Consider the following 19,920-nt stretch of genomic DNA (forward strand, 5'->3'; position numbering starts at 1 on the left):
ACTCCTCAGCACCCAACGCTCTCCGTCCTCAGACGATCCTGCAGATGAATAAGCCGGATGTGGAGGTCCTGGGCTGGCGTGGTTACACATGGTCTGGGTTGTGAGGCCGGTTGGACGTACTGCCAAATTCTCTAAAACATCGTTGGAGGCGTCTTATTGTAGAGAAATTAACAATAAATTCTCTGGCAACAGCTCTAGTGTACATTCCTACAGTCAGCATGCCAATTGCACGCTCCCTCAACTTGAGACATCTGTGGCATTGTGTTGTGTGACAAACTTGCACATTTTAAATTCTCCTTTTAATGTCCCCAGCACAAGGTGCACCTTTGTAATGATCATGCTGTTTAATCAGCTTCTTGATATGCCACACCTGTCAGGTGGATGGATTCTCTTGGTAAAGGAGAAATGCTCACTAACAGGGATGTAAACAAATTTGTTGTGTCTATATTGATATTTCAACCTGCGTGTAGTGATTGCTTATGGTGTGATTGGGGGGACAAAATATATTTGGGTACGGTGTTAGCATGCTTTTTTACTTATCCAAATACGTGTACATAAAAATAACATGTGTACACAACTAATTATTGCAGTAATGAGAAATTACAAAATAAATTGTCATTAATTGTAAATAAATTCGTTTTCAATGTTGTGTTAGGCTTTATCATTATTTGAGTGATGACAATTTTTACAGTGATAGTTGTGGTAAATTGTGGTAAAACGTATAAAATCTGATCAATAAACAATTATGAAATATATAAATACAGATGCTAATCTTAGCTTTGGAAAAGGAATTATGGTGGAATACGTGTATTTTTTGGGGGGGTGAAGTGTCAGTTATGTGAGAATCAACCCTATAATAATCAAAGTTAGTAGCAGGAACGTCGTGTAGCTGACTAGCTGCTACAGTCATGTTGTGCTAACGTTAGCTTATCAGCTGGATAACATGCTAACCTAGCTAACGGTTAGGTTTTACTTGCTAGTTAGCCAAAATGATTGTCAGTTTTACACATGCAGGCTTGGCCTGTACATGGCAGTCCTTTTTCCTGGTTCATAATTGACAATAGATGAATAGGGTGCAACAAAAAAAAAGTGTATATTCGCCGTCCTAACCAACTATGCTTGATATCTAACGTGCTAGCTAGTTGGAATCTGTCAAACACCACTAGCTTCTCGGCTAGCAACTTCCATAACTAGTGATGGTCAATCCACCAACTTACCGGACACAAGATATTCTCCTCCGTTGTTAGAAAACTCTATGGCGTTTACACACCCGAAATGTCCCAGCATATCCTTCTGGTAAAGGCTTGTGCATCCTGCCAACCGGAGTCTCTGAAACTCTTCCTTCATCAGCGGGTTGCCAAAAAGCCTTCTCTGAGACAGAAAGCCCACAGAGGACCGCATACCGCAGCCCTTCACCTCCTTCATTTCCTCCCCTGGAGCCGTTAGCTAGCTAGCCTGGTTAGCTAAAACAAGGCAGAAAGATAGCTCACCAACTTGTGCACTTTAGCCGATATTTGTGCGCTTCATTTAACCCCAAATTGTACATGTTTCCAAGTTCATATTTGCAATCTGTCTGTCTCTAACCTACGTTATGGAGAAGGGAGATATCCCCCGATCGTAATGCTGTTGATGTAGTAGCAGTGCCTTTTCCGTGTAGTCCCAGTCGCTTCCTGTTCCAGTCGCCACTAGTTACCAGTCGCCACTAGTTACCAGTCGCCACTCTAGTTACCAGTCGCCACTCTAGTTACCAGTCGCCACTCTAGTTAACCTCTAGTTACCAGTCGCCACTCTAGTTACCAGTCGCCACTAGTTACCAGTCGCCACTCTAGTTACCAGTCGCCACTCTAGTTAACCACTAGTTACCAGTCGCCACTAGTTACCAGTCGCCACTCTAGTTACCAGTCGCCACTCTAGTTACCAGTCGCCACTAGTTACCAGTCGCCACTCTAGTTACCAGTCGCCACTCTAGTTACCAGTCGCCACTCTAGTTACCAGTCGCCACTCTAGTTAACCACTAGTTACCAGTCGCCACTAGTGAGTCATAAACCCCGCCTATACAATTTATATTCTTAAAATGTGACATTAAACATTTTTCGAAGCATAGGATCTTATCTTTCATATCAAATAATACGCCTATATAATTCGTCACTTGAACCATACACTGCACTTTCTTTTTTAATGATATCACATTTGGCAAAGTTGGCTTACCATCATAATAAATTAAACATTACTGTCAATTGAATTTGCAGCAAAAAAAACAAAAAAAAAACAAGATTCATATCACATTTAAATAAGTAAATCAAAAGCACACATTTTAGTCTAGTTTTTTATTCCCGACATTGGGATTACAGTGGTAGTCTTTAAAAAAAAAAACAATACAATATTTTAATAGGGGAACCTTCCATTCATTACAATCCATTTTCTCCAAGATAAACAGGACCATATTTATAACACAACTTAAAATACTTCTACTTCTTGCCCAAGAAAGAAATACAAGTGTTGCCAGTTCAACAAAGCAAATGATTTACCCCGCTGTGAGGGAGCATGGCGTGCGTCCCAATATCTCCTTTCTCCAGAAATGTGCACTTGTTCACTTCCATTCATAAAATATGGAAAGGAAATTACTGGCATATGTAAACTCCCTCTAACGACCCATGCCTCCACCAATCCAACGCTTTTAGATTTGTGGGGAGTAGTGAATGAGTGCGCACTTCAGGAGGAAGGAGCGAGATAATTGGGACGTAACCACTGTATACCATAGGAGTTGTAGATTATTTGGAATAATACATTTCTCCTCTTGGTATACCGTGTAGGGGTGGGTAGGCAGAGAACCTCAACTTGGCAAGAATGGGTACCTGGTATCAACCTACTAAAAAGTTATTTAGTTTAGTTTATTACGGTCACACTTTGAAGCCTCGGTAACTATTTCATCGACGTATCAAAACGAGGGAGGGGGGGGTACTTCTGTACGTCAAGAAGAAATAATCTTGGTAATGTTTACATTTTAGGCACACAATGAAATAGCTACTATAAACAGTAGGCTATAATGTATTTCAATAGTGTTATGACAAAATATCACCAAGGATTGTTATAACTAGTAACATTTTGACATAAGGATTTGGTTGATGATACTTCAATAAATAAGGAGTCATTTGGTTGCTACAGTTGAAAGTTTCTCTAACTTGTGTAATATTAGTTGTGCCTGGTTGTTTTTAGAAACTGTTTTTAAATGAGTATTGAAATAGCACCAGTGTTTAACAGAGTGGAATCTGAGAGATCAAACAAAAACAAGGACGATCTGATCTTATACAACAATGCAGTGCAGTTTTATTGTATGGCTTTAATGCACACATTTAAATTAGCCATACTATTTTTTTTATTTTATTTATGTCTGTTCAGCTCAGAAATATGACAGATTACAATGCCTGTCTATGTGCCTTTTGTGAGCTACAGCTAGTTGGCATCAGTGGTCTATTCATTAGTGGTACACCGTTGCGAACAAGTTTCTTATTGGACAAGTTCACGTTGTCCCATCCCATCTTCATGAAGTAGTAGATTATCATAAGGCGCAGGTAAATAGCAAACTAAACAGAGTCATATACAGTGCCTTCAGAAAGTATTCAGACCCCTTGACTTTTTCCACATTTTGTTACGTTACAGCCTTATTCTAAAATGGATTAAATAAATACAAATCCTCAGCAATCTACATACAATACCCCATAATGACAAAGCGAAAACATTTTTTTTTTTTATAAATGTTTGCTAATTTATAAAAATGTAAAAACAGATACCTTATGTAAATAAGTATTTAGACCCTTTGCTATAATACTCTAAACTGAGCTCAGATGAATCCTGTTTCCATTGATCATCCTTGAGATGTTTCTACAACTTGATTGGAGTCCACCTGTGGTCAATTTAATTGATTGGACATAATTTAGAAAGACACACACCTGTCTATATAAGGTCCCACAGTTGACAGTGCATGGCAGAGCAAAAACCAAGCCATGAGGTCGAAAGAATAAGGCTGTAACGTAACAAAATGTGGAAAAAGTCAAGAGGTCTGAATACTTTCCCGAATGTACTGCATTTAGAGAAGCTGGGCTTTTACAATTTGGAATATTATTCTAATCCTACATATTCAGTTGAATAGCATTATTTAAATATTCCGTAGGTAACGTTAATGGGGAGCTAACATGGCTGCTATAGAACGTTGACGTGTCATGTAAAATGCGTCAATGCAGAAACGTCAATGTCCCAACTCTCTAAACACACATGGCTCTGGGAGCAGGTAATGAGTGAGCTGCTGCAGTCTGTCTAGTATTCTGCCTAGAAGATGTGTGGTTGCTGTGAGATAAAGAGAGAGGGTACAAGGACGGGACCAATGAGGGAGAGATGATAAAGGAGGACGGGGATATGTTATCAGATATTCTCAGCTGGTGGCGCACCCATTGCTCCCTTTCAAAAGAAGGGAAGGTGAAAAAGAAAGTGAGAGAGAGAGAGAGAGAGAGAGAGTGAGAGAGTGAGAGAGAGAGAGAGAGAGACAGAGACAGAGAGAGAGAGAGAGACAGAGACAGAGAGAGAGAGAGAGAGAGATGCACTAACCATTAGATAGTGCAGGGTCAGTTCCATCTCAATTATGAGTTGTGTTTACATATAATTCATTGGATGTACAGGACATATACAGTATATTGTAGCCTGGGTACCAGTCTGTTTGTGCCATCATTCCACTCCTTGTCATTGCCAAACATATGACACAGAGTTAAAAAAAAGATTGGAATAATAGCACAGAACAGGTCTGGATTTCAGGCTACAGTAAGTCTATTGTACATGTCAGTCTTCTTCCGATGAGTACAGAGGGTCTCAGTGGCCTACTACAACAACAGGAGCCACTGTCCTTAGGGGGAGTATTCATTAGTGCACAGTGTAGCAAACCGCAGTGCAACGAGAAAACGTTTAGCAACGAAATCGTTTCATTTTGGACAAATTCAGGTAGGTTCTTTTCCGGTTTTCCATTATGTTTGGTTCCTAATGAATACACCCCAGGACTCGGGGTATGCTAGAATGGTTTCAGTCCAGGATCCAGACCACTTCCTCCCAAGGATGACAAGATAAGTAATGTTTTATGTGTTGTCCATCTTCCATCGTTTCAGGGCCTTTTGGTCACAAAGTTATCTTGTTAAATTGTGCCTGGCAAAGTGTTTGAAACAATCTATCTTTGCCACATAAAAAAAAAAAAGCAAAGAGAGGGTGCCGAAATGTTATGCATCACTAGTTAAGAGTTTTTCAAACGATTTATTTAATTAGGTTTCCGCTCGTCTTTTTCTTCTTCAAAAGTCTTTAGAAAATCAGCAGGATTAAAAAAAAAAAAGCTTGGTGAAAACCAAATCTCCTTATGACATCAATGCCTTGGGAACTTTTATAATAAACACAACAACAAACACAGAAGTATAAACAATAGGTAAAATCTGGGGCTTAAATTAAGACAGTGAGGTTTGCAGATGTGTGTAGCCTGGTCTCAGATCTGTTTGTGCTGCCTTGCCAACGTTTGGCTTGACAATGACCATAGGAGTTGGAAAGAGCACAGACAGATCTGGGACCAGTCTAAGATGTGCGGGAGGGAGAGGGGGGGGGGGGGGGTTGGCTATTATAAAAGCTATTGGCACATGAGGGAGGGGCCGTTGTCCTCTGTTTCCAGATGAGTCTCTATGGTAACGGGGCCGCAACTATGGTAACGCGTCGCTTGTTAGTAAGGCCCTTTACTGTGTCCAAAGATCCCGATGGGGAAATGTTTGACGTGTGACGACCACTGTGCCGCCAACTGGAAAAACTTGACGTCTTTCCACTCCACGCCGTCAATCAGCACTGGAAAGAAAAAAAAATAGACAAAAAAAACAGATCTAGAAATAATCCCGAATCACAGAATTGGAATACCTTTTACAATTACAAGTTGTTATATACTAAGCCTAGTTCATGGGTTATCTATGTAATAGCTGGATCAGATAAGACCTGTCCGCATGGTGGTCTAAAAGGAGACAGATGAAAACACAGACATGCTAATGTAACAAGACATTTGGTTGTCTCATGAGTCCAGCGATAAGGAGTCTTACCCCTCAGCATGGTCTGCTGGTGTTTGGCAGTGCAGATCAGTCGACTGATGCCATCGATCACCTGGCTCTTAGACTCCATATCCTTGTCTTTAGTCTTCTTTGGCAAGAATATTACTGAGAAGGAGAGAGAGAACAGAAGAGTCACGATTCCTGACTTTAAGATGTGAATGCTAATCATCACAATCAACGTTGTTTTTAGAAAAGTTAGGATTCGGCCTAAAGTCAAGTTTTAGGATTTAGGCTTTACATTTCAAGATAATTGTGATTTGATTTATGTCTTTCCTATAGCTTCACTATCAGGATTAGAATATATACAGGAGTGAGTCCATTCATTAGAAGGGAGCGTTACAGAGATACCCTACACTAGTGTGTCTTAGTGCAGCGGACCTTCATAAGGAGCGCTACCAGTCAACCCCACGACTCATTCATAAAGATATAATATAACCATTCTATGTGCCCTCACCCTTCTTGTTCTTCTCCTTCATGACCACGGTCATGGACATGGCGGGCTGTGGCTGGGCCCCGGCCTGGGGGAGCCTGCTGACCTGCAGCGAGCGGAAAGTACACTTCAGAGTGTTCTTAGAGGAAGACGAGTCCCTTTTCTCCACGTCTCTCTTCCTGTCAGCCGGGGAGGGAGCCACCCAGTAGTCCACCTGTAGTCCCATCAGCTCCCCCTGGGGAGAACTACAATACCCAGCAGAGAAAGAGAGACATGAGGAGAAAAGTACGAGATGAAAAGGTAGAAAATCAACTGTTAGCTAAATGAACAATATGGAAGCCATAACCAGTCTATTCAACCCCCAGACTCTTCTATCTCTACTCTTCTAGAAGAAGTCGTGATGGTGTACCTGTACACCTGAACCAGGTGTTGTGTCTGTCTGTTACCTGTACCTGTACACCTGAACCAGGTGTTGTGTCTGTCTGTTACCTGTACCTGTACACCTGAACCAGGTGTTGTGTCCGTGTGTTAGCTGTACCTGTACACCTGAACCAGGTGTTGTGTCCGTGTGTTAGCTGTACCTGTACACCTGAACCAGGTGTTGTGTCCGTGTGTTAGCTGTACACCTGAACCAGGTGTTGTGTCCGTGTGTTACCTGTACCTGTACACCTGAACCAGGTGTTGTGTCCGTGTGTTAGCTGTACCTGTACACCTGAACCAGGTGTTGTGTCCGTGTGTTAGCTGTACCTGTACACCTGAACCAGGTGTTGTGTCTGTGTGTTAGCTGTATCTGTACACCTGAACCAGGTGTTGTGTCCGTGTGTTAGCTGTACCTGTACACCTGAACCAGGTGTTGTGTCCGTGTGTTAGCTGTACCTCTACACCTGAACCAGGTGTTTTGTCCGTGTGTTACCTGTACACCTGAACCAGGTGTTTTGTCCGTGTGTTACCTGTACACATGAACCAGGTGTTGTATCTGTGTGTTAGCTGTACCTGTACACCTGAACCAGGTGTTGTGTCTGTGTGTTAGCTGTACCTGTACACCTGAACCAGGTGTTGTGTCCGTGTGTTAGCTGTACACCTGAACCAGGTGTTGTGTCCGTGTGTTAGCTGTACCTGTACACCTGAACCAGGTGTTGTGTCTGTGTGTTAGCTGTACCTGTACACCTGAACCAGGTGTTGTGTCTGTGTGTTAGCTGTACCTGTACACCTGAACCAGGTGTTGTGTCTGTGTGTTAGCTGTACCTGTACACCTGAACCAGGTGTTGTGTCCGTGTGTTAGCTGTACACCTGAACCAGGTGTTGTGTCCGTGTGTTAGCTGTACCTGTACACCTGAACCAGGTGTTGTGTCTGTGTGTTAGCTGTACCTGTACACCTGAACCAGGTGTTGTGTCTGTGTGTTAGCTGTAGCTGTACACCTGAACCAGGTGTTGTGTCCGTGTGTTACCTGTACCTGTACACCTGAACCAGGTGTTGTGTCCGTGTGTTACCTGTACCTGTACACATGAACCAGGTGTTGTGTCTGTGTGTTAGCTGTACCTGTACACCTGAACCAGGTGTTGTGTCCGTGTGTTAGCTGTACCTGTACACCTGAACCAGGTGTTGTGTCCGTGTGTTACCTGTACCTGTACACCTGAACCAGGTGTTGTGTCCGTGTGTTAGCTGTACCTGTACACCTGAACCAGGTGTTGTGTTCGTGTGTTAGCTGTACCTGTACACCTGAACCAGGTGTTGTGTCCGTGTGTTAGCTGTACCTGTACACCTGAACCAGGTGTTGTGTCCGTGTGTTAGCTGTACCTGTACACCTGAACCAGGTGTTGTGTCCGTGTGTTACCTGTACCTGTATGAGCTGAAGCTTGTGTTGACAGAGGGGGAGGAGGGAGGGGTGGGCGTGGCTTCCTTCAGGGCGGGGGACACCTGAGGAGGGGTGGAGGACAGGAGGGTTGTCGCCATGGGAGCTGCATCGTCCGAGTCACCTGATAAACACACAGGGATTATCATCACCGGGCTACACAATACACAGAGTTGTCCAATTACAACAAGTGCCAGACTGACAGATTAAGATTAGGGGTCAGATGCCTGGACACAGAGTAAACCTAGATTAAAAACACAGGATTAGGTTTAATTGGTGCTCAGGAAATCAGCCCTATAAGTACTGTATAACTACAGTATCACATCCAAAAAGTTCTCATTGTTAGCATGAGAGTAGTATGTACAACGGGCATGTTGTTGGTACGCTGTAGGCACATTGATTACTTTATTGTACTGACGTGAAAACCCACACCTCATGACTAACCTGATGTTGCTAAAGACTGTTCCACCAGTCCAACTTTCACCATCTGGGGAGTGAGTTCAGAGGTCAGAGGTCGGGGGGGGGGGGGGGGGGGGAGCATGGACACAATGATCAGGTTCAAGGATAAAAACGTATCCTTCTGTTAGATTAATAAGTGGAAAGGGGAAAAGTCACTTACCCCGATAAAGGGAATGAACTTCTGACAAGAGTCCTCGTCTGGGCTGTAGTTCCAGGGGACAGACAGACAGGAGACATGGGGGAGGGGGGGGGGGGGGGGACAGGCACAGAGTGAGCATGTGCAGAAGTTCCAACCTATCAGGATGGAAGAGGGGATTGTCTAGTGTCTTATCTACTGAGACCAGAGGCTTTAACAACCTCATGATGGGTAATAGGCTAGTGTCCAATCCTCAAAAAGGGCTTTAGTTGTTGAGACACCCCCTACCTGAGATAGAACAAAACACAACCTTGTTTTTTTCACATCTCTTATGTGTCCCATTTATGAAATGGATGGTTGTGCAAAAATATTTTACTGCAAAGGTGGTTCAACTGATCGCTATTGTAAACTCAAACAGTATATAAATATACCTCGAGGGGGGGGGGGGGGGGGCACCTAAACTAATTTTATCTTAATTCTTTATTTAACTAGGCAAGTCAGTTAAGAACAAATTCTTATTTTCAATGACGGCCTACCGGGGAACAGTGGGTTAACTGCCTTGTTCAGGGGGCAGAACGACAGATTTTTTACCTTGTCAGATCGGGGATTCGATCTAGCAACCTTTCGGTTACTGGACCAACACTCTAACCACTAGGCTACTCGCTGCCCCAAAATGTAACCCAATATTTCAGTTACACATGTTTTTGTTTTTTTATGTTGTGGCCAGACAGTAATCAATGCCAACCATCCATAGTTAATATCATCCTACCTGACTTCCAAATGAATATAAAGCAACATAGCCCATCTATAAATAGCCCAAACTACTACCTCTTCCCCTACTGTATTTATTTATTTATTTTGCTCCTTTGCACCCCAGTATTTCTACTTTGCACACTCACCTACTGTCAAATCTACCATTCCAGTGTTTTACTTGCTATATTATATTTACTTCGCCACCATGGCCTATTTATTGCCTTAACTCCCTTATCTCACCTCATTTGCTCACATTGTATATAGACTTATTTTTCTACTGCATCATTGATTGTATGTTGTTCTACTCCATGTGTAACTCTGTGTTGTTGTATGTTGTCGAACTGCTTTGCTTTATCTTGGCCAGGTCGCAATTGTAAATGAGAACTTGTTCTCAACTTGCCTACCTGGTTAAATAAAGGTGAAATACATAAATAATAATAAATATGTAGGATGTGACCTGCAGGACTTTTCGCCACATTCAAAATAAATAAAAAACATAGCTGTTGGAAAGATCTAAGGCCAGGTCTGTTTGTGACAGCCCTTTCACAGGTCTGTCCATCACAACCAGACAACCAACCATTCCACTACTGCAGTATCCACAACCTCATTCAGGCTAAGATAACATTCCAGTTAGTCAATGAGTCTTCGTTGGCATGGAAGCTGCATCTGGCCTACAGCAAACTGTAGTAGTGGAAACTGATCGCCACACAGCCCCAATACCCAGCCAGTCCTACAGCAAGGATAACGGCCTTGTGGCTGCAGCTTGCCCCGACTGACCAGATTCAACCTGGTCAGACCCCAGAACTACAACCACTACTGTTAGCTGTGTAACCTGGTCAGGCCTCAGAACTACAACCACTACTGTTAGCTGTTTAACCTGGTCAGGACCCCAGAACTACAACCACTACTGTTAGCTGTGTAACCTGGTCAGTCCCCAGAACTACAACCACTACTGTTAGCTGTGTAACCTGGTCAGGCCCCAGAACTACAACCACTACTGTTATCTGTGTAACCTGGTCAGGCCTCAGAACTACAACCACTACTGTTAGCTGTGTAACCTGGTCAGACCCCAGAACTACAACCACTACTGTTAGCTGTGTAACCTGGTCAGACCCCAGAACTACAACCACTACTGTTAGCTGTGTAACCTGGTCAGTCCCCAGAACTACAACCACTACTGTTAGCTGTGTAACCTGGTCAGACCCCAGAACTACAACCACTACTGTTAGCTGTGTAACCTGGTCAGTCCCCAGAACTACAACCACTACTGTTAGCTGTGTAACCTGGTCAGACCCCAGAACTACAACCACTACTGTTAGCTGTGGGGGCACATAAGGTCATGAAACCCAATATTGCTAGCTCTGGTATTGCTCAAATTCAGAAAACAAAGTAGTCAATGGTCTGCCCTACATACAGAAACAAACAGCATTAGGATGCCTTAAAGCATCTTGGGAAATATAGACCTGTAAACACAGAGATACAAAAGGCAGTAATATAAATATATTTATGATGAATGTAAGCTTTACTTTTCGGTAGCTGTTCAATAGACAACTTTCCAAGTCAAATGTGCTCTCATTCAGCGCTGTAGGGTCCCTGCTTGACAAAAAAAATATGTTTTTTTAATGTAATTTGGCTCCAAGGAAATCAAGTGGGCTCAGACATCAAAATTACATTTTTTTGAGGGTCCATTATTCCATAAAGGATTTTGGATCTTTAGCCTCTAGTCGTGCAATTAAGTCAAAGGGGCAATCACAGATGATCTTTAAATTTAGCCTCTAATCCAATGTGGCATCAATAATCAAATATTGCTGCCATAATAACATTTGATGGAGGTTAAATCACCTGTAAATATGAATTTAGTAAATTAGGAATTTTTTCCACACTCATGCCTGTAAAGACTTGGTGTGAATCAATTTTATTCACCTCCGGTCCTCCTCATCTTAACCCTCTCTTGTCCAGATGGGTTAGGGCAGTGTGTAGTGTGATTGCAATTGCATCATCTGTGGACCTATTGGGGCGGTAAGCAAATTGGAGTGGGTCTAGGGTGTCAGGTAGGGTGGAGGTGATATGATCCTTGACTAGTCTCTCAAAGCACTTCATGATGACGGAAGTGAGTGCTACGGGGCGATAGTCATTTAGCTCAGTTACCTGACCTTTCTTGGAAACAGGAACAATGGTGGCACTCTTGAAGCATGTGGGAACAGCAGACTGGGATAGGGATTGATTGAATATGTCCGTAAACACACCAGCCAGCTGGTCTGCACATGCTCTGAGGACGCGGCTAGGGATGCCGTCTGGGCATGCAGCCTTGCGAGGGTTAACACATTTAAATGTTTTACTCACGTTGGCTGCAGTGAAGGAGAGCTCACAGGTTTTGGTAGCGGGCCGTGTCAGTGGCACTGCATTGTCCTCAAAACGAGCAAAGAAGTTGTTTAGTTTGTCTGGGAGCAAGACATCGTGGTCCGCGACGGGGCTGTTTTTTCTTTTGTAGACCCTGCCACATACCTCTCGTGTCTGAGCCGTTGAATTGCGACTCTACTTTGTGTCTCTATACTGACGCCTTGCTTGTTTGATTGCCTTGCGGAGGGAATAGCTACACTGTTTGTATTCAATCATGTTTCCAGTCGCCTTTCCCTGATTAAAAGCAGTGGTTCGCGCTTTCAGTTTTGCGCAAATGCTGCCATCAATCCACGGTTTCTTGTTGGGGAAGGTTTTAATAATCGCCGTAGGTACAACATCACCGATACACTTGCTAATAAACTCGCTCATCGAATCAGCGTATACATCAATGTTGTTGTTCGACGCTATTTGGAACATCCCAGTCCACGTGATCGAAGCAGTCGTGAAGCGTGGAATCAGATTGGTTGGACCAGCGTTGAACAAACCTGAGCACGGGCGTTTGTTCCCGTCTATGGACCAGAAGATCACTCCATCTGCCCCTTCTGCGGCGCCGTTGTTTTGGGTCGCCGGCTGGGATCCGATCCATTGTCCTGGGTGGTGGTCCAAACAGAGGATCCGCTTCGGGAAAGTCGTATTCCTGGTCATAATGATGGTGAGTTGATGTCGCTCTTATATCCAATAGTTCCTCCCGAGGTCCTGAGAGCTCTGGAGCAGGTTTTCATCAAGGATCTCTCTGTCCTTTACTCTGTTCATCTTTCCCTCGATCCCGACTAGTCTCCTAGTCTCCCAGTCCCTGCCGCTAAAAAACATCCCCACAGCATGATGCTGCCCGGAATGTAAAATAACAATATTAACCGGTTCTGTTCATCAAAATTCTGGGTATATTTTCCGGTTTTTGGTTCTGTTCCCTGAACCTGTCCCAACCCCTGCTAAAAACAACCCAGAATTAACAATGAGATTGTCTTAGTTCCTTTATAAAGAGGAACAAAACTTTCTACAGTCATATCAGAATGTATGCATGGGAAATGTAATTAGCTTTATAAACAAATCTGTTTAAGCTAGAGATATCAATTTTTTGGGCAATTTATTTTGCATTTTGTGTGTCTCAATCCACCGCATCTGTCGACATCTGCAGCGAAAGGTGGCAGAGCTACAGTGCTGTTTGTCAGACTATGAGACATGAAAAAAACATCTGTAGCTTCCGAACAGTTTGGGCTACACACTAATATTTTTCGCTCTAGGATGCCCACAAGACTCGCCTGAAGGTAGACCGGAACCAGTTTTAAAAAGTACTGCACATATGGAAGTAGATTAGTGCCAAAAAAGGGTTAAATATGTGTCAAATTGTCATCTCTCAGATATCGTAATCCCATGCTTGGGGAAAGAGAATGTCACATGATCATTAGTAACTGCTAAACTACTACTACTACTTGTATAGATGTAGGACCAATGTTAAACAGGTGACTCTTCCAGATACAATTGAACACCAATAATTTTGGTTGTATAAATTTGGGGATTTGTCATAATCAACCACCTTTTGGTTTGTAGTCTTTGGCTTTAATTTGATTGAATCATTATTATTGTTGGGTATATAACTGATGTACATGGAGGGTCTTTACTTCAATGGTATCCAAGCCTCGAGTTTCATCAAATCATTTTAAAGTTCCAAAACAAATCCTGGACAAACAGTTTGACACGTTAAGATGCCCCCCAATTCACTAAAACATAAATTAATTAGTCAGAATAATGATCATATTTTCTTTGTGATTTAAAAAAAAAAGAAGATCTAACTAGGTATCTGTTGGTCAGGACTACTAAAAATCTGATCCAATCATATGCCCCTATTGCTCCCTAAACAACCCAACCCCTGATTGGTGGCAGAGAAGGGAGGAGCAAGATACGCAGGCTGCACAGCCAATCACTGGCCAGCACCAAGCCATCCCATCATTTCTGCTGCAGTCAATTAGACACTACCATCACCACCACAGCAAAATCACAATGCACAGGGACATTCAGGGAAAGGCATGGCTAGCACCAGCTAAGCTAGGGAACAGACGTCCCTCAGCCCTTCCCACCCCACACCAGTGCAGCAAAGAGACTGAGCAGGAAAGAGGGACAGAAAGAAATGCTTCACGAGTATTCATACCCCTTGACTTATTCCACATTTTGTTTTTTTGTTACAGCCTGAATTCAAAATTGAATAAATCATTTTTCCCCTCACCCATCTACACACAATACCCCATAATGACAAAGTGAATACATGTTTTTAGAAACGTTAACAAATTTATTGAGAATGAAATACAGAAATCTAATTTACACAAATATGCACACCCCTCAGTCAATACATGTTAGAATCCCCCTTGGCAGCGATTACAGCGGACTACAGTCTCCAAGAGCTTTGCACACCTGGATTGTTCAATATTTGCCCACTAGCTCTGTCAAACTGGTTGTTAATAATTTCCAGACAACCATTTAAGTATTGCTATAGATTTTCAAGCTAATTTTAAGTCAAAACTGTAACTAGGCCACTCAGGAACATTCAATGCCATCTCCTGGTTAACAACTCCAGTGTATATTTGACCTTGTGTTTTAGGTTACTGTCCTGCTGAAAGGTGAATTCATCTCCCAGTGTCTGGTGGAAAGCAGACTGAACCCGGTTTTCCTCTAGGATTTTGCCTCCTTACATTTCTTTTTTTTTATCCTGAAAAACTCCCCGTCCTTATCGATTACAAGGATACCCATAACATGATGCAGCTACCACCATGCTTGAAAAAAACGGCAGAGTGGTACTCAGTAATGTGTTGTATTGCAATTGCCCCAAACATAACACTTTCTATTCAGGACAAAAAGTGAATTGCTTTGACACATTTTTTGCTGTATTACTTTTGTGCCTTATTGCAAACAGGATGCATGTTTTGGAATATGTATTGTGTATAGGCTTCCTTATTTTCACTCTGTCAATTAGGTTAGTATTGTGGCGTAACTACAATGTTGTTGATCCATCCTCAGTTTTCTCCTATCACAGACATTAAACTCTGTTACTGTTTTACAGTCACCATTGGCCTCATGGTGAAATCCCTGAGCGGTTTCCTTCCTCTCCGGCAACTGAGTTAGGAAGGACACCTGTATCTTTGTAGTGACTGGGTGTATTGATACACCATCCAAAGTGTAATTAATAACTTCACCATGGTCAAAGGGATATTCAATGTCTGCTTTTTTTTTAACCCATCTACCAATAAGTGCCCATCTTTGTGAGGCATTGGAAAACCTCCCTGGTCTTTGTCGTTAAATCTGTGTTTGAAATTCACTGCTCGACTACTAGTATTGTACACACAGTGAGTCCATGCAACTTATTATGTGACTTGTTAAGCACATTTTTACTCCTGAACTTATTTAGGCTTGCCATAGCAAAGGGGTTGAATACTTATTGACTCTTCTAATTTATTAATTAGTAAAAATGTTGAAAAACATAATTCCACTTTGCCATTATGGGGTATTGTGGGTAGGCCAGTGACCCCCCCCCCCCCCAAAAAAAAATACATTTATGCAATTTTTAAATTCAGGCTGTAACACCACAAAATGTGGACAAAAAGTCATAATGTGTGAAATACTTTCTTAAGGCTCTGTATACTGTATTTGGTTGTGCATACATAAAAACATGCAAGCCACTCTGCACGTAAACACACCAGATGTATGGCCCGTGTGCATGCTCTAATGTTTACAGGACACCAGGTAGAAAAAGGGACAGTCATTCTAGCTTTTATTATATCAGACGCACGGATGGCCCAAAGCACACAGAGATAATGGCCTTGAAACAGAGAGAAGGAAGATGGACAGGGGAGAAGGAGAGAGAAGGGAGATGGACAGAGAGAGAACAGAGAAGGGAGATGGACAGAGAGAGAACAGAGAAGGGAGATGGACAGAGAGAGAACAGAGAAGGGAGATGGACAGAGAGAGAACAGAGAAGGGAGATGGACAGGGGAGAAGGGAGATGGACAGGTGAGAAGGGAGATGGACAGGGGAGAAGGGAGATGGAGAAGGGAGATGGACAGGGGAGAAGGGAGATGGACAGGGGAGAAGGCTTGGATCCAGAGAACAGCCGCTGTAACTGACAACCTGCCACTTTATCAGTCAGTCACTTCCTTTAACTGAGCCCAAAATCAGACTTCCGATACTATTTCAATATCAACGTTGATGATGAACTGTTGGTCTGTATGTCTGACCAGTGTACAACAGTGTAGGTTGTGTACGGTCTCAAGCCTGTAAACAGCCACACAATTATTTAAAAAATATTACACAAACCTACAACTATATCCCGATAGACTGGAAATCAAGGCCAGGTTGTTTTATAGAGGGATTGTGTGTGTGACCAGAGCCATATTTCTATACAGTCTGTAGAAATATATGGCTCTGTGTGTAACCATGCAGGTTAGATGTTAGAGTCCTCAGCTGTTACAGGCAGACAGACAGACAGACAGACAGACAGACAGACAGACAGACAGACAGACAGACAGACAGACAGACAGACAGACAGACAGACAGACAGACAGACGGAGAGACAGACGGAGAGACAGACAGAGGGACAGACAGACGGAGAGACAGACGGAGAGACAGACAGAGGGACAGAGGGACAGAGGGACAGACGGACAGACAGACAGACAGACAGACAGACAGACAGACAGACAGACAGACAGACGAGAGAGAGAGACAGAGAGACAGACGAGAGAGAGAGACAGAGAGACAGACAGACAGACAGACAGACAGACAGACAGACAGAGAGGGCAGGTGGGTGAATCACCAGGAGAAACAGACTGAAGCAGACCACAATACCTTACTGCAAAATCAAAATGAAATCTCTTTTTCCTTCAAAGATTAGCAAAAGAACAAAGAAAACAAACAAAGAAACATGTTATTGACAAACACACAGCGGCAGACAGAGATGTTTGTTCACAGACCTGTTTCCGTGCCAACGTTCTACTCCTTGTGCTCCGTGCTGTATGTTTGGCAACGACGAGGAGTGGAATGATAGCACAAACAGACTGGTACCCAGGCTAAGCTCCTAGGTAGAGTTAGTTCAATTCTGTTAACTTTCCCCAAATTCCTAGGTTTTAGAGAAATCTCAGTTGGAAGAGTCCCGGAATCAGCAGGGAATCAGCAGTGAATCAGTAGTGAATCAGCAGGGAATCAGTAGGGAATCAGCAGGGAATCAGTAGGGAATCAGTAGGGAATCAGCAGGGAATCAGCAGGGAATCAGCAGTGAATCAGTAGTGAATCAGTAGGGAATCAGCAGGCAATCAGTTGGGAATCAGCAGGGAATCAGTAGGGAATCAGCAGGGAATCAGCAGGGAATCAGCAGGGAATCAGTAGGGAATCAGCAGGGAATCAGTAGGGAATCCAGGATCCTCCAAACAGCATTTTTCTAGAAAACTTGGTAAAGGTTTTGCAACCCTATTCCCAAGTGATTCTATGTGTCGGCACTATGACCACACTGCAACCTTACACCAATGTTGCCTATGTGTCGGTATAATGCTGATCCACTAAACATTCCTTAATTAGAAAATCAATGAGCTAAAAGGTACATCTACAAGTCAAAGTGAAACTGATGCAGTAAATTATTATAACACTTATCAGGAATGCTATTAATTATTATAACACTTATCAGGAATGCTATTAATTATTATACCACTTATCAGGAATGCTATTAATTATTATAACACTTATCAGGAATGCTATTAATTATTATAACACTTATCAGGAATGCTATTAATTATTATACCACTTATCAGGAATGCTATTAATTATTATACCACTTATCAGGAATGCTATTAATTATTATACCACTTATCAGGAATGCTATTAATTATCATAACACTTATCAGGAATGTTATTAGCTGTTAATTATCATAACACTTATTAGGAATGCTATTAATTATCATAACACTTATCAGGAATGTTATTAGCTGTTAATTATCATAACACTTATCAGGAATGTTATTAGCTGTTAATTATCATAACACTTATTAGGAATGCTATTAATTATCATAACACTTATCAGGAATGCTATTAATTATCATAACACTTATCAGGAATGCTATTAATTATCATAACACTTATCAGGAATGCTATTAATTATTATAACACTTATCAGGAATGCTATTAATTATCATAACACTTATCAGGAATGCTATTAATTATTATAACACTTATCAGGAATGCTATTAGCAGTTAATTAAGCAGTTAACACAAAGGGATGCATTTTCATACTGCAAAAATTTGTGCTAACAAAGTGCCAAATAATCTGGCAGTGGGATTTTAATCTGAAGCTTTTCTTCAACAATGTGCGATTTTTAAAAGGAGGCAGATATTTAACTACAGTTGAATAAACTGAGCAACACACAAATAGCCGCCTCTTTTATAATCCACATTGTTGAAGAAATGTTTCTAATTAAAATCACGCTGCCAGATTATAACCGCTTTTTTGCACTATGAAAATGTTGCCTATAAAGTTGTGAGTTAACTGAACGGCACCACTCTGTGTGTGTGTGTGTGTGTGTGTGTGTTGTCTTACCTCTTCTGTTTGTATGTGAGCATGGCCTCAGCGATGGGGAGCTGGTGAACTCCATTGGCCCCGACCATATACTGGGTTACCCTGGAAACCACATCCGGACTCTCCTGCACTGTACACCACATGAGAGGAGTGACTGATTGGACGTTTTAATGTCTTCAAGAGTAAATTCTTTCCACAGCTCACACACACACACACACACACACACACACACACACACACACACACACACACACACACACACACACACACACCATAATATAGATACATCTTAGATGTGTGTTAGGGTTGTGAAATTCCGGTTGGAAAGGGGAACTAGCAGGAAATCCAAGAATCCTCCAATCGGGATTTCTGGGAAACCTGGGACTTTTGCAACCCTAATGTGTGTTTAACCCCGTCCTACCTATGACTGGAGCTTCTGGCTTGTGAAAGAGGTCCCTCCATGCTGTATCCTGGAATAAACTGTTGTATCGATAGTCCATGGTACCCATGTATTTGGAGACTGGGTGAGATCCTGTACACAATCAAAAAAGGAAGAGAGACGTCAAATCACTGATACGACTAGTAAGAACTCTCTTAAAAAAACGCATAATTAAAAAAATAATCATACTATCTTTAGAAAAAAAAAAAAAAAATAGGGTTGCAAAATCCCAGACAACATTCACATTCATTTCCATGAATCACAAGTGCAGAGAAACTTTTAGAGAGTTTTGTAACCCTTAAATGAACAAACATTAGGTTAGTCTTCCCTGTGGCTCAGTTGGTAGAGCATGGTGTGTGCAACGCCAGGGTTGTGGGTTCGATTCCCACAGGGGGACCAGTACAAGAAAAAATAAATGCATGAAATGTATGTATTCACTACTGGAAGTCGTTCTGGATAAGAGCGTCTGCTAAGTGACTAAAATGTAAAAAAAAAAAAAATTAAATGTTATATTCAAACTATAAGGTGTGTTGTGAATGACTGTCCCCCCCCCATCTCTCACCTAGTGGTATGATCAGGAACCTCATGTAGCCCAGCCAATCAGGGGTCTTGTAAGAGAGATGGTCTACAAACAGCCTGAGGACTGCGCCGAGGTAATGTTGGTCCCCAGCCACAGCTATCTTTATGGGGCTGGGTGTCTGGCTGTTACAGTTACAGCTACATAGGAAACAAACATATTAACAACATGTAACACAGGACTTATAGCTACAATACTAAATACACAACA

The 19,920-nt window shown here is 42.3% G+C and overlaps 1 protein-coding gene and 1 pseudogene across 5 annotated transcripts in view; both read right to left on the reverse strand.

Annotated features, from left to right (window-relative positions):
• LOC115161886 (DDB1- and CUL4-associated factor 5-like) overlaps nt 1-1,666 on the reverse strand; it is a 28,575-nt pseudogene extending 26,909 nt beyond the window's left edge.
• Nucleotides 1,667-4,948: 3,282 nt separating this feature from the next.
• The window catches only part of LOC115161888 (phosphofurin acidic cluster sorting protein 2), a 133,073-nt gene continuing 118,101 nt past the window's right edge, over nt 4,949-19,920 (reverse strand). For 4 of the 5 annotated variants that reach the window (XM_029712697.1, XM_029712696.1, XM_029712695.1 and 1 more), the window contains 9 exons: nt 19,696-19,850; nt 19,116-19,226; nt 18,716-18,824; nt 9,019-9,061; nt 8,844-8,886; nt 8,388-8,523; nt 6,571-6,791; nt 6,108-6,221; nt 4,949-5,862 (listed from right to left, as the gene is read on the reverse strand). In XM_029712697.1, coding sequence (XP_029568557.1) covers nt 5,744-5,862; nt 6,108-6,221; nt 6,571-6,791; nt 8,388-8,523; nt 8,844-8,886; nt 9,019-9,061; nt 18,716-18,824; nt 19,116-19,226; nt 19,696-19,850 — 1,051 coding nt within the window. In that variant the 3' untranslated portion in view covers nt 4,949-5,743. Of the gene's footprint in view, nt 5,863-6,107; nt 6,222-6,570; nt 6,792-7,700; nt 7,829-8,037; nt 8,524-8,843; nt 8,887-9,018; nt 9,062-18,715; nt 18,825-19,115; nt 19,227-19,695; nt 19,851-19,920 lie in introns of those variants that run through there. The other variant, XR_003869448.1, reaches the window with a different exon arrangement.

Source organism: Salmo trutta, chromosome 25, assembly GCF_901001165.1.
Source record: "Salmo trutta chromosome 25, fSalTru1.1, whole genome shotgun sequence".
In the NCBI taxonomy this organism is placed as follows: Eukaryota; Metazoa; Chordata; class Actinopteri; order Salmoniformes; family Salmonidae; genus Salmo; species Salmo trutta.